We start from the raw sequence: 14,134 nt of genomic DNA, 5'->3' as shown, positions 1-14,134 counted from the left end.
CCCACGCGTGTTCGATGAAAAGCACAAGGATTTTTCCTGTAGGGAGGGCAGTCCTGAATCCTCCCAGCCAATCAGTAGGGCGACCCCAACAGGGCTGCCTCCGGCTCTGACTTGGCACAACTTCCTCTGTAATGGCTTTCAGCATCATCACTGCTGCGTTTTAGTCTTTGCTAAAAAATCAAGTGTTCTTACAAACCAGTTGAGACCACTATTCTGTCTGTAAGATTCCATTTCTCCCTCTCCCTAAGATTCTAGCTCTTCCAGCTTTACAAGACAATGCAATTCTGAGGCCAGGGCAGGAGGTAGAAAGAGGGGAGGAAAGGGGAACCCTGCGCCCTCTGCTGGCCATACCTGGCATCGACAGTCCAGTCCAGAGGCCCAGGGCTGAGTAGGGCGGGACAACGTGTGCCCCACTGCCTCAAAGGCGCAATCTCGGCTACAGGGACAGGGATAACCGTCATAGCTACCATTCATTATTAAGCAGTTGCTGCTTGTCAGGCACCAGCAGCCAGTTTACAATCATTATCTCATTTACATTTTAATTCTCCAAGCATTTCTTTCAACAACCCTGAAAGTTTGTGTAGGAGGCTGAGAGTCCCTCAGCTAGCAAGTGATAGTTCAGAACTAAAATCGGACTCAGATTGGCTCCAAGCTCTTTCCTATCTGTTGTGCTTTTAGGCCAACCTAATACTTGCCCTGACTTGGGCCTTGACTCTGACCCCAGCTCTAACGTGGCTTAACCATCCTCCCCTGATCTGAGCCTCAAGCCAAACCCTAGCTTCAGCTTCAATCTAGAATCCACCCACCTTGTCTCCTGCTCCTGGCATCTAGCATTTGCATGGCATCTTTCCTTGGGTTGGATGGCCCTTCTCCCTATGAATCCGATTTCCTCCTGAGCTTGATACTTTATTTCCATCTGCCTCTTGGGCAAGCAGCCAAACTCTCAGAAAGAAAAAGATGAAGTGGGGAGGCCAAAGGAACATTGAGGAGGAGGGTACATCTCAAATCTTAGCCAGGCCAAGGTGTCCTGAGGTTAGTGATCCCAGGACAATGAGTGAGGCCCTAGGTCCTGTGGGAGGGAGAAGAGCTAAGCTGGAAGCAGCTGGGCTTTCAGCAGCAGGGCCCTTGGACAGTTCTTGTAGGAGAACTACAGCTCACCCCTGTAGGAATCTCGCAGCAACTCCAAAACTCCTGCCTCCCTCTCAAGCTGTATGTGTGTGGATGGGAGAGCTGGAATTTGCAGCTCTTCTCCAGAGCACTGGGTGGTCCTTTGTCTTTGGCTGCAGCCCTGAGATCAATGCTTCAACACATTGGGCAGGCTTGCTGGTGATTCACAAACTTTGCACTACTGGCTTCTTCTCCCCTGGTTAGCCCCCCTGCCCCCAACCTCCTTACTGCTGGCAACAGTCATTCTTAAGAAAGGAAGGAGCGTGTCTGGCCTCAGCCTCAGAGGAGGCAGTCCCTTACTTATCTCCCTAAAAGAAACAGTAAGGCAGACCTGGGTTTTATTCCATGTGACTTAGGAGCCCTGTGATATTGGGCAAATTATCTGGTCTCCCAGAGCCTTGGATTCCTCATTTTGTTGATTTATTTTTAACGTTTATTTATTTATTTTGAGGTAGGGAGGGGCAGAAAAAGAGGGAGAGAGAGAGAATCCCAAGCAGGCTCCAAGCTGTTAGAGCAGAGCCCAACATGGGGATTGATCTCATGAATCATGAGATCATGGCCTGAGCCAAGATGAAGAGTTGGACACTTAACCAACTGAGCCACCCAGGCACCCTTTGTATTCCTTATTTTAAAATGGGGTAATAATGACCTCTTTCTCATGTAGTTGTGAGGATTAATTGAGATAATGCACTTAACTCAGGACCTGGCATAAAATAGCTTCTCAATAAATCACATCTAATATATTTTTAATTGCTCTATGCATTTCAGTTTCCTGATCTGGAAAAATAAGCACAATAATAATTTAAGCTTCCTAATGTTATTATAAGAGATAATGAGGTAATTTATGAGATAGTAGTTGTGTGTGTGTGTGTGTATGTGTGTGTGTGTGTGTTACATAACAGTATTTTTAAAAATTGGAACTTTCCTTGATTCTCTAAATCAGACAAGTCTCATGTAAGCTTTTAACCACTTACCTTATGGAAGACTTAATTTCCCTTTATGTTTGCTGGCTTTCTTTCCACTCTCTTTTCCCACAATTTAGCACCTTGCAAAAAGTTTCTGGGGGATTTATGTTGGATAGAATATGTGGGTAAGAGGAAGAAGGCCTGGGTTTAGAGGTCATGCTGGTTACGTGGGTACGCACCTTGTTCAAGTCTGTGCTCCCACTAGGTGGCGCTGCTCTGAGGCTCCCGTGCTGTTTTGGGCCAGGATCATCTTTCTCCTGTTTCCAAAGACCCAATTCATAGTGTTCCCTATTCTGGGCCCCCTGTGAAAGTGGGGTCCAGGCTGTTTTCCTCCCCAGAAACCCTGTGGTAGGTAGAATTTTGTCTCCCATTACCTTGCCCTCTGGTGTTACTCCTGTGATTATGGAAAAAAAGAACTTTGTGGATGTAATTAAGATTAATAATCAACTGACCTTAAAGTAGAGCCATTATCCTGGATTATCTAGGTGGGCCTAGTCTAACTACATGAGCTCTAAAAAGCAGAGATCTTTCTCAGCCTTGAAATAAGTGGGAAGTAAGAGATTTGAAGAATGAGAAAGATTTCACAAAAACTTTGTTGGCTTGAAGATGAAGGGGCCATGTGTCAAGGAAACAAGGACATCAGTTTTACAACCAAACGGAATTGAATTCTTCAATCCACCTCAATGATCCTGGAAGCAGGTTCTTCCCCAGAAAAGAGGCCAACTTGCACAACACCTTGATTTTGGCCTTGGAAGCCCTGAATGGAGGGCCCAGTTGAGCCACAATGTGCCAGGATTTCTGACTCACAGAATTGTGAGATTATAAATGGGTGCTATTTTTTTTTGAAGAATTTGACTTAATTAACTTATTTTAAATGTTTTATTTATTTTTGAGAAAATAAAAGTGGAGGAGGGGCAGAGAGAGGAGGACAGAGGATCTGAAGCAAGCTCCGCGCTGACAGCTCTCTCAGCAGTGAGACTGATGTGGGACTTGAACTCACAAACTGTGAGATCATGACCTGAGCCAAAGTCAGATTCTCAACTGACTGAGCCACCCAGGTACCCCTAAATCCATGCTGTTAAGACAGTTTAAAAGCTCTTAAATTTGTGATAACATTATTGCAGTAAAAGAAACCTAATATTCAAGAATCCCATTCCTTTTCAGTCTTGGGGAATCTCCTTTCCTCAGGCTCAGAAACTCCTGCTTCTTCAACTCTAACCCCTCACAGACAGTTGGACACAGTTCACCTAGGACCCTGGTCATCACAAACTAAAGTTAAAGCGGAGAGTTTCTGAAAATTTCTATTTTTGACTCTGTCATTCAAAAAGTTTTAGGTCTAGGGGATACAGAGACTTAGGTTCTTTCTTATGATGGGACAAGGGATGAAATGACAAAACCCAAATGAGTATCTCAATAAAGTTTTCTGTGACCTATACAGGTACTTAATACACAGTATTAATACACAGTAATAATACACAGTAATTAGTATTTTTTTGGACCAAAAGATTCTTGTTTTTTGTTTTCATTTTGGTAATTCCAGGACCTTAAAATTGTGTTCTGTTCTGCCCATCCTGACCTAACTCTATTCAGTTTGATACCAAATTGTCAAAACAGTGTCTGTCATCCAGTGATGGAAGTCACTCCACTACTAGAGGGCCCCAGCTTATTGCTGGTATAAGACATATTCAAGATGTCTTCTGGCCTGGGGGCTCTACCATAAGGAATCCTCCTTATCCTGGAACTGCTAAGGCAGAGCTAGATGCACATCTGGCCCCAGAAGTGTTTTGTTTTTGTGTCTAGGACAGAGAAGATGGCCCATAATCACCTTCCTTATGCTATAGACCAGGATTCTATGGGGATAACAACAGCAACCTGTTCTAATAGAGCCTTCTCTCGGACAGGGGTGAACATTGTGGTGTGCCAGTGGAAAGCTTATTCTCAGCTCCCTAAAAAACCCATCAGGTACCACAAAAATGGCCCCTATAACATACCCACCCATTCTGGCAGAGATGGTAGGAAAAAGCTCTTAAGAAATTGACACACATCTTCCTCCAACATTGGTTACCAAATATATATTTGAGTACATACTACGTGTCAGGCAGAGTTTTGGCCTTGAGGATATAGAGATGAATAAGAAAGACCGAGTGACAGCCCTGTGGATCTCAAATTTTGTGAGGAAGTGATCACAAATAACTACAGATTTCTAAATGGATTAATGTGCAATTACCCTCGTAGTCCCTCCTGACAACCTTGACTCCAGCCACAGACTCAGTTCCTATGGCTATCTGAGAAATTTTTGTTCCAATCTTTCATGCCTGAGTGCACCTATGTCACTTGCATCCACCATATACAAAAGGTTGTTTGGTTTTGAGGACAGCAACAGTTCTGAGGAAATATCTCCATAACTATACATCAGCAGATGCTCCCACACATCCTTCCCTGACAGCACTGAGGGCCCTACCCTTCATTCTCTTATAGTACCTGTAATGATTGTTTTTGATATCCTGTAATTGATGATTTGGCATCCTGAAATCATGGGCCAACCTGATGACCAGAGTTGTTTACATCTCCTCTGTGGTCTCCCTTTCATGGGTTTTTGAAAATCATATTATAAGTCCTCCAACCACAAGCCCCCAAATCTGTTTTGCTTCGTGCCCAAGAAGGGATGTCCTCACCTAAAAACTTGCCACTGCTAGCAAAGTAGGAGCTTTTTGCCCATGTTTTCCCCTTGCTCCTTCTGCTTCCTCACTACCCTGGTGCTTCCCTGAGTGGCCTGGCATGGTGCAGCATGCCCCCTCCTCTTGGGAACTATAAGTAATAAACTCTTCTTTCTATGGCATTGACCTCTATGTGTCACCACTCACATCGTATTGATAAATTAAATCCAAGGTACATTCTAAAATGCCATCTGGCACAGCTTAGACCAAAGACTTGCCAGGCCTTGGAGGAGCTAAATTTGTGGCCAGGTGAATATGATTCAGACATGATATAAGATTCCTCCTCAGAGACCCCACAACACTTTCTCTGCCCCAAACCTACAGGTCTCCCTCCAAGTATGCCAAAGTTACTTAAAAACTCCCCAAACACCAATCTCCAGTTGTCGCCAACCATGATGGTCCACTCTACTTAGTCTCTGTTCAGCACCCTGTGTTTTGAAATACCATCTAGAGAGGGAGGGCTGGATTTCTGGCAGTACCAAGGCCAGCTCCAACAACTGACAGGGTACAGCAGGGCCAGGTGAGTGGCCCTGTGAACTATTCTCCCTTTGAAATCAGTCCTGAACATGGGGTAGCCCTAGCCCCAGGCTCCAGGGCTGGGCCAGAGGAAGGAAGAAGGAACAGGGGTGTCTGCTCTGGTTTACTAAGCTAAGTCAAATCACTCAGAGCTCACAAAGTTAAGGATACATACTCTGGAATGAAATACAAATGGTCAGTGTATATATGTGAACGTATCTATGAAAGCATGTGCACGCTTACAACAGTGTGATGCGTAACCCTGCTTTGCCTTGGCTCAGCACTGATTCTCAATTCATCATGTACCCCAGCGTCTTTGAATCAAACCTACCAGCTACTACACAGCCCATGCCCTTCACCCCCATGACTCAGAATTCAGACAGAATTTATTCTGACCCACCATTGGCTTTGCCTTTTCCTGTCACCCCCATAATGCTTAGGGAGGAGGAAAATACTTTATTGAAGTAAAACCTGCAGGCTACATTTGTGAACTTCCCATTGGGAGGCATTTAAAGGATATCTTGGAAGAAGAGGGCTCTGGGTGTGTTTTTATGTGTTCACAAGGGTATGCACACCTGTGGAAGGCATCTGTGTGTCTGTTGGTGTGTGTCTCACTATATGTGTCTTTATGAGGTGCATGAGTGGATGTATGTATGTTATGTGGGTATTAGACATACCTACATTTGTGAGAAAGGATATGTGTTCTGAAAATGGAAACCCCAGAGAATTTTATATGGAATGCAGTCTTGGGCGGCAGTATGTGTACATTCAACTGTGTGTGTGTGTGTGTGTGTGTGTGTGTGTGTGTGTGTGTGTGCTGGTGAGTGGGGGATGAATGGATGCTATACTCTTTTACTTCTAAGTGAGCATCTATACCCCCAACTCATTCCTATCTCTGTACCTAGCAGACAGGATGGCAGAGTTTCTGCAGGCAGATTTTCCTACAACTCTGGATTCCCTTGGAGATTGGGGTCCTAGAGATAAGAATGGGGTCACTCTGGGTCTGGAGGTCCCTCCTGGGCACTCCTGCCCTCTCCACCCTGAGAGGTTCCCTCCCCAGGCTCGCCCTCATCATCAGCCTCAGCCAGTTCCTCAGGCATTGGCCACTCTCGAGTCTGCCACTCTAGCCGTTCGATGCGATAAGCAATCTTGAGTGCACTGGACTCCAGCTCAGCCAGGAGGCGAGCAAACTTGGTCTGTAGATCATCGAGTTGCTGGTCAAGGCCTCGCAGCCGGGACTCTGTGGCTTCCTGTAGGGCAATCTCGGCTGCCTCGGCATTTACATCCAACTTGTTCATTTTGAGCAGGATCTCACGGCCCTTTTCCTCCATGACGACCTGGGCCTGTGGATACTCGCTCAGGACTTCCCTCAGGTCCTCCTTGCTCAGGCAAAACAGGTCTGAATAACCTAGACTCTTGATGTTGGCTGTGCGGCGGTTCCCAGACATGTTTCCTGTGGCCCATGGGCAGACACATAGGAGGACAGTTAGTCGGGTGGGTGTGAGGGGGGCTTTTACTCATGAATCAGGACCCCCCATCTCCCTGCTTGTACTTTTGAGCCTCTTTTTCCGTCTCATTAATTCTGTCATCATTCAGTAATATACTGGGGACCAGGCCCTGTACTAGGTGGGTAACAAAGAACTGCCTGCAAGAATTCAGTCTGGAGGTGATAGACATTGAACCGGATAGTTACAATACAAAATAGTATAGCTGGTGCAGTGTGGACGTATGCATCCAGTGCTGTGAGAAGACAGGCAAAGAGCCCCTAACAAGCTGGCAGACACGTTGGGGAAGCCTGGAGGAAGTGATGCCTGACTGAGAAGGAGGTAAGAGGGGAAGGGCGGGGGCATGGGGAGGCATCCCAGCAGAGGAAGGATTCTGAGCAGAGGGATGGAGGTCGGAGCCAGTTAGGCGGCCACAGCAAACAGTAAGCAGTCCAGAGTGGGTGAAGTGCGGGTGCAAGCAGAGTGGAAACAGGAGGGGAGAGCAGGTGATGCCGCATGTGGTAAGCCACCGCAGGGAGTTCAGACCTTATGCTGAGGGCAGTGACAAGGTACTGAAATATTTTAAGCAGGGGAGCTGTATGGTATCATTCACATTTTAGAACGATATTGCTGAGGGGTTGGGGGGAAAACAGAGTAGGCTGAAAGCTGCAAAGTCTCAGAGCTAGAAGGACTCAGAAGGGTACTTGCCAGGCACCAGGCACTACACTGATGCTGATGACTTACCCGTGGAACTCATTTAATCCTCACAAATAACTCTTTGGGTTTTTAATACCATCCCTATTGGATAGGTGAGAAAACTGAGGCCTGGAAAAAGTGAAATAACTTGTCCAAAATCATGTAGACAGCAGCTGACTGCATCCAGGTTGTAGAGCTTGAAAGATCCTTGGAGGACAGATGTGAGGCCTTTGGAATAACTAGAGAGTGGGATCCCCAGGCTGAGAGCTCATCTGGCTTCAGTCAGTTGACAGTGCAGTCACCCCTTGCTGTGTTCTCCCATCTCCTGGGCCTCAGTGTCCCTACCTGTGATTAGGCATATCAATGCCTACTGTGCAGGTGGATGGAAGGAATCAGTGAGCCCGTGTACTGTGCCTGGCCTGGCCTGGTGTTGGTGGAGTGAATGGCAATGCCTTCTTACTACCCTCCTTTCCATTTGGCTGTGAGAAAGTTCCTTCTACTGACTCCCAAGTGTGTGTACTTATTACCTCAATTGTTTTGGACAGTTTCCCAAACCTCTCTGTACTCCAATTTCCTTGCCTTTAAAATACAGATAATGGTAACTACCTGAGTTACTGTGAGAATATAATGAGTTGGTACATGTGAAGCACTTTGAACATGGCATGCAGTAAGTGTGCAATTAATATTGGCTATTATTATTATCATCTCTGTCACTTGCCACTGGTGTGTTGGTGCCTTGGGTTGACACACACTAAAGAGATCTACTTCCTCTTCCTGAGGACCCACAGTGTGCACTAACCTTGGCTTGGCTTCTTCTCAGGGAACAGACTCTCCATGTCCTGCTTCTCCCGTGAGCCCTCTAGTGACTCAGGCAAAGACCAGGTTTCCTAAATCTGCAGGCCCTGATGTACCATTTGGTCTCAGTATGGGGTTCTGCTATCCCCGCCCCCTCCCTCAGCCCTGTCCCAGAACAAACACTGAGGTACCCACCTTTGATGTTGATGATGCTGATCTCCCCAAAGTAGAGCCCTGCACCAAGCACAGCGTACTGGGTGACACCATCATCTGCCACCACGGCCAACTGACCCTCACGGATGATATACATCTCCCGCCCAATGTCCCCCTTGCGGCAGACATATTCGCCTGGTGAATAGGTCTGGGGCTGCAGCTTCAGCACCAGCTCCTCCAGCAGGCTGGCCTCACAGTTCTGGAAGATCTGCACCCGGCTCAGAGTAGACAGGTGTACGGACACAGCCACTTCGGCCCGCAACCGCTCAGGCAAATGCTGTAAGATGGCTACCTCATTGGTCATCTTCTTGTTGATCTGCAGGTGCTGGTACCTAGGGACAAGAGCAGCAGTGGTTCCTCCCCAGCCCCCAACATGCCTGCCCCTATTCCTTCCATCAGGGTTCAGCTCAGCTTCAGCCAAGAGTTCAATCACACTGAGATCTCACAGAGGTCATGGGAATACTTGACAGTTGGCTGATGAATATCTTCACTTCAAGGTCTGCTGGTCACTGATATGTTTTGACCTTTTCTCCCTCAACCAAGGCCTGGAAGCCTCCACCAGTTGACAGTGAATAAGACACCCTTTACCTCCTGTCAGGCTTTATCCCACCTACCACCATTCAGTGACGCCTTGTATATCCCACTGATAGCCACTTCAATCACCAGGCCCTGTATCTAGAGGCCCTCTGATTTAGCTCCCCGACTTGCTGACATTTCCTTTTGTTCATAGTATAGCATGGATACCTATGACATAATCAACCATCTTGTTGGCCATTCCCTGGGAGGTATCACTCTTCTCCCTTTACCTCTTCCAGAGCCATCTGAGCCCTACCAGGCAATGGCAGTTTTTACTCCATGGTCTCCAGGTTATCCTTCCTTGTGTATGAGTTCCTCTCCCTATCAATCTCTTATCCAACCCAGCCCCCCAAGTGCAGATACAACTAATGGAAGACATGCTTTACTAAGCCCCACTCAGTGAATCCCCCAATGCATGCCATGCCCTACTTGCCCTGCCTGGACCTCTAGGCAGTAAGGACCCAGCCATTTTCCTCAGGCTCCCAGAACACCTGTCCCTGTCCTGGTCTGGAAGCCCAGCATCCTCACCAGTCAATAACTCGCCGCTCCAGCCGGCGGTTGACGTGCTGCTGCTTCATGTACTTCTTCACCAGTGCATGGTCTGGGTAGAAAGCCGCATCTGCAGTGTTCATATTGTAGATGACAGAGCTCATGCTACCCATGATGGTGGCAAAACCCATGACGGCCAACAGGAAGTCACCCACCATGAAGAGATACTCCTCCTCCCGTGCTGGCAGTGGTGTATCGCCCACAGTGGTCAGGATCAGGGTGGAGAAGTAAAAGCTATAGAGGTACTGGCGCCGCAGACGCTCAAAGCCAGGCTGTGCGGGATCAGGGTACACCCAGGCGTCACGCCCGAAGCCCAGGTACCGGGATAGGGCAAAGTATAGGCAGCTATTCCAATGGATAACAACAAAAATGTAAAGCATCAGTTTGGTGATGCGAAATGCATTTGGGTAAGCCGTGCGGGTCTCTGTGCGGTCAAAGGCCTCAAAGAGGCGGGGCACACGCAGAAATCGGTTCAGCCTCAGCATAGGGGTGTGCAAGCCCAGCTGCACGTAGGCCGCATCTGTGGGCATCAGGGATGCCAGGTCCAACAGGAAGCTCCAGGTGCGAACATAGCGACTTGAAATCCTACCCTTGTCCACCACCAGGATGCCCTGGTCTAAGAATCCTGGGGAGGGGGAGGGGGAGACAGGCTGGGGTCAGGCATAAGATGGGGTCAGGTATGAGGCTGAGTCAGGACACCTACCTGCTCTAGTAATAAGGGTGAGGGTGGGCAGGCCAGGGTGGGACAGGGAGACAGACATGGGGACAGGGTGAGGGAGGGCATAACCCTGCCCCAGGGTTACTGGGATGAGCATGGGGGTGTTGTGAAGCATGGAGGCATGCGAAAGTGCTATAAAGGGGTCACTTATGACTAGTCACCTTGTGACTAAGAGGCCCTGTTTTGGAAGGTAACATGGAACAAATGGTCAGTCTTGGGCTCACTGACCTGTGTGAAAGCGCACCACGATGTCCAGTAGGTATAGAAGGTCACTTGTGTAGTCCAGTACTAACCAGGCCACCAGATAACTGTGTTGCAAGTCAGGAAAGCAGGCTCTGTGTGGCAGGGACAGAAGAGATTGGCTCAGGGCATCCTTTGTGTAAGGCAATCTCCCCAAGGCACTCAGCACTCTGCCCTGGGCCCTCTCTTGGGTGCTGCCCCTCCTTCAGGCCCGCTCCTTTCTTTGGCTGGACACTTGAGCCCTTATCTCTGTTTAAGGCCCTTCCTTTAGCCCCATGCCAACCTGCACACGATGATGATGAGGTTATACATCACTGGGAAGACCATTGTATTCAGCCACCAGTAGTAGTAATCCCCAGATGGGTCTAGGACAGGCAACAACTTCCTGTGGGCAAGAGGAGAAGCAGTGTTTCATTTTTTTCACCATTAATGTGGATGTTGTCACTGGGGGCACCGAGAAGAATCAGGCTCCATCGAGTTAGGTGGACAGAGATGATACAGGGAAGCAGGATGTCTCACCTGGCCTTGGATGGGGCAGGGGGGCTGGACTCTGTCGTCTTCACTTTGCTGTCCTGGCTCATGCTTCCGTGGTCTGTTGCCTGGATGTGAGATATCCAGGGCTTCTACCTGTGGGTAGCTTCAGGAGGTGGGGGCTAGTGCCTCCCTGCCTGGAAGAGGCTGCCCTTGGTCTTCACTGTGACTCCTCTGTCTTTGGCTTCTGAAGCTCTTAGCAACACAACCAGGGCCAGCCACTATAGAAGGGGTGGAGGCAGTGTGGCTCCATCACCCCGCCCTGTCTCCCAGGGCCTGGGCTTACACCTGCCCAACTAAACATCTCTAATGAGGTCCCAGGAGAAGGTGGGGGTGCATACTTCAGAGGTAAGGCTGGGCCTTGTTGCTCCCCCACCCCACCAAACTGAACTACATAGGGGTCCTCTAAGTCAGGAGACACGGGTGCCAGTGTAGGCTCAGTCATTCTGTTTTACCTTGTGCAAGTTCCCTGCTTAGGCCTCATTATTTATTCATTTAACAACTATTTACTGAATGGCTCATTTGTGTCAGGTGCTGAATTAGTCTCTAGGGACAAAGAATGCTTGTCACATCAAATGTGAGCTCTGTTTTCATTATCTGCACCCTTATCTACATCCACACCCACTTTACCTCATTTCCTACTGGATGAGTGTGATGGGGGGCCATCCTGTAGGGTTTTGCCCCCATTCCTTTCCTGTTATCTCTAGTACCTGATCCTATCAGCTATTCCATGTGTCTTCTAGATCCTCAACCTCCTTCAATTTTCCCTTTCTATGAACATGCTTAAATCTCTCCTACACCAAAACAAACAAAAAAATCCAAAAAATTCTCCCTTAACTTAATTTCCCTTTGACTTCTATCATCTCAGTCAACAAGTCATAATCAGAATACCTGCTTTGTGCCAGGCCAATATCGTGCTCAATACTGGGGAGATAAGACGAATGAAACACATTCTCTGCTCTCCAGAAACTCGGAGTTTGGTAGGGGAAATAGTTGGGTAGATAGGCAATTACATATTCGCTTGATGGTTGCTCTATTAGGTGGATATACAGATGGCTATTACACTGCAAGAAGCGTCCCAACTGAGCCTGGGTTCTGTAGGATGAATAGAAGTTAGGTCTATAGTGAAGAGAGAGTGAACAGCACTAGAGGCAAAGTGCATAGAGTGGGCAAAGGCACAGAGACTTTAAAAAGCATGGATGATTGGGGGACATCCATTGGTTTCTGTAGAGAACCTGAGTGGCTAGTGGTGAAAGAGAAGGCTGAATGGTGGACAGGGAATAGCTAGGGAAGAGCTTTGTCAGCCATTTTATAAAGCCAGGGTTTTATCTTAAGGCAATTTCTTGTTTTTTTTTTTTTAATGTTTATTTATTTATTTTTGAGAGAGAGAGAGAGAGAGAGAGAGAGAGAGAGAGAGAAGTGGGGGAGAGGCAGAAAGAGAGGGAGACACAGAATCTGAACCAGGCTCCAGGCTCTGAGCTGTTAGTGCAGAGCTTGATGTGGGGCTTGAACCCATGAACTGTGAGATCATGACCCGAGCTGAAGTTGGACACTTAACCAACTGAGCCACCTAAGTGCCCCCTTGCTTTTCTGTCTGTTTTTTTTCTTAGTCTTTTCATAAGCCCATCTGCCTATCCTTTCTGTGTTGGTGTTTTTTAGAACTCTGACCTAGGTGTCTTACTCTCTTTCTGTGCTCCCAGCTCTCTCTGGCCAATCTTGGTTATGCACAGGATCTCCCTTCCCATCTACTGACTCCCAGAAACTCTGAGCTGCAGGCTTATCTATACCACTAACTGCTCACTGGATGTCTCCACTTGGATATCCCATAGTCACCTTTAGCCCATTGGGACTATAACTGAGCTTATGTTTTTTCTCTTATAATCCTTCTCTCTGGCCTTTCAGCTCAAACATCTAAAACTAGTATTTATTTTTATTGCTGTCATTATGATTATTATATGATTTTGTGGCAGTTTTAAAAAATGGTCACAAATTCTTTGATTCTTCCCTTGTGACTGTTTCAACCAATAGAATATAACAAGAATATAACAGAATATAACTGGATCATAAAAGGCCATACAGCTTCCTTTTCTTTTTTCTTTTTTTTTTTTTTTCAACGTTTATTTATTTTTGGGACATAGAGAGATAGAGCATGAACGGGGGAGGGGCAGAGAGAGAGAGAGGGAGACACAGAATCGGAAACAGGCTCCAGGCTCTGAGCCATCAGCCCAGAGCCTGACGCGGGGCTCAAACTCACGGACCGCAAGACCGTGACCTGGCTGAAGTCGGACGCTTAACCGACTGCGCCACCCAGGCGCCCCATCCTTTTCTTAATTCTGTTGGGCATGCTCCTTATCTGGAAGCCTCCTGTCAGGATATTGCTTCTTGGAACCTAGTTGCCACATTGTGAGAAGCCCAAGCCATAAGGAACGGTCATATCTCTGTACTGTGTTTGACAGTCCCAGCTGAGTTCAGCCTTTGAGTTGTCCTAGCCCAGGCATCAGATATGTGAGTGAAGAAGCCTCAGATGATTCTACCCACCAACTTCAAGTCACCGGCAGGCATTCAAGTGTCCTATATGAGGCCCCAGGGATTGTTGAATAAAGATACACCATTCTTGCTGTGTTTTGGTTGAATTCCCAGAATCTGTGAGCATAATAAAATGGTTTTTTTATACTACTACGTTTGGGATGATTTGTTATACAGCATAGCAACCAGAACAAACATATATATAAAAGTGCACATTTCCTAAGTATACAGCTTGATGAATTTCACAAAGTGAACACACCCATGTAACCAGCACTACAAGAACCCTACTCTTCCCCCTTTCAGGCAATGCTTTTCCAAGGGTAATCACTATCCTGACTTCTAATACCATAGTTGAGTTTTGCCCGTGAATGAACTTATATAAACTAAGCATCAGTTTTTATTCCTTCTGTTTTCCTTTCATATTCATCCAGTCCTCAAGCC

At 47.2% G+C, this 14,134-nt stretch overlaps 1 protein-coding gene across 1 annotated transcript; it reads right to left on the bottom strand.

Moving 5' to 3' along the window:
• Window positions 1-4,189: 4,189 nt before the first annotated feature.
• CNGA4 (cyclic nucleotide gated channel subunit alpha 4) lies at window positions 4,190-12,579 on the bottom strand. The gene is made up of 6 exons (XM_003992922.4): window positions 11,156-12,579; window positions 10,920-11,021; window positions 10,625-10,731; window positions 9,658-10,303; window positions 8,536-8,885; window positions 4,190-6,818 (listed from the first exon to the last, which is right to left on the bottom strand). Exons 1-6 carry the CDS (start codon window positions 11,215-11,217, stop codon window positions 6,358-6,360), a joined length of 1,728 nt encoding a protein of 575 aa, XP_003992971.1. The 5' UTR covers window positions 11,218-12,579; the 3' UTR covers window positions 4,190-6,357.
• Between the last annotated feature and the right edge of the window lie 1,555 nt (window positions 12,580-14,134).

The sequence above is a fragment of the Felis catus genome, chromosome D1 (genome assembly GCF_018350175.1).
Source record: "Felis catus isolate Fca126 chromosome D1, F.catus_Fca126_mat1.0, whole genome shotgun sequence".
Classification (NCBI taxonomy): Eukaryota; Metazoa; Chordata; class Mammalia; order Carnivora; family Felidae; genus Felis; species Felis catus.
Note: the sequence above shows the minus strand (reverse complement) of the source record. Positions and strands in the feature narration are given on the sequence as shown.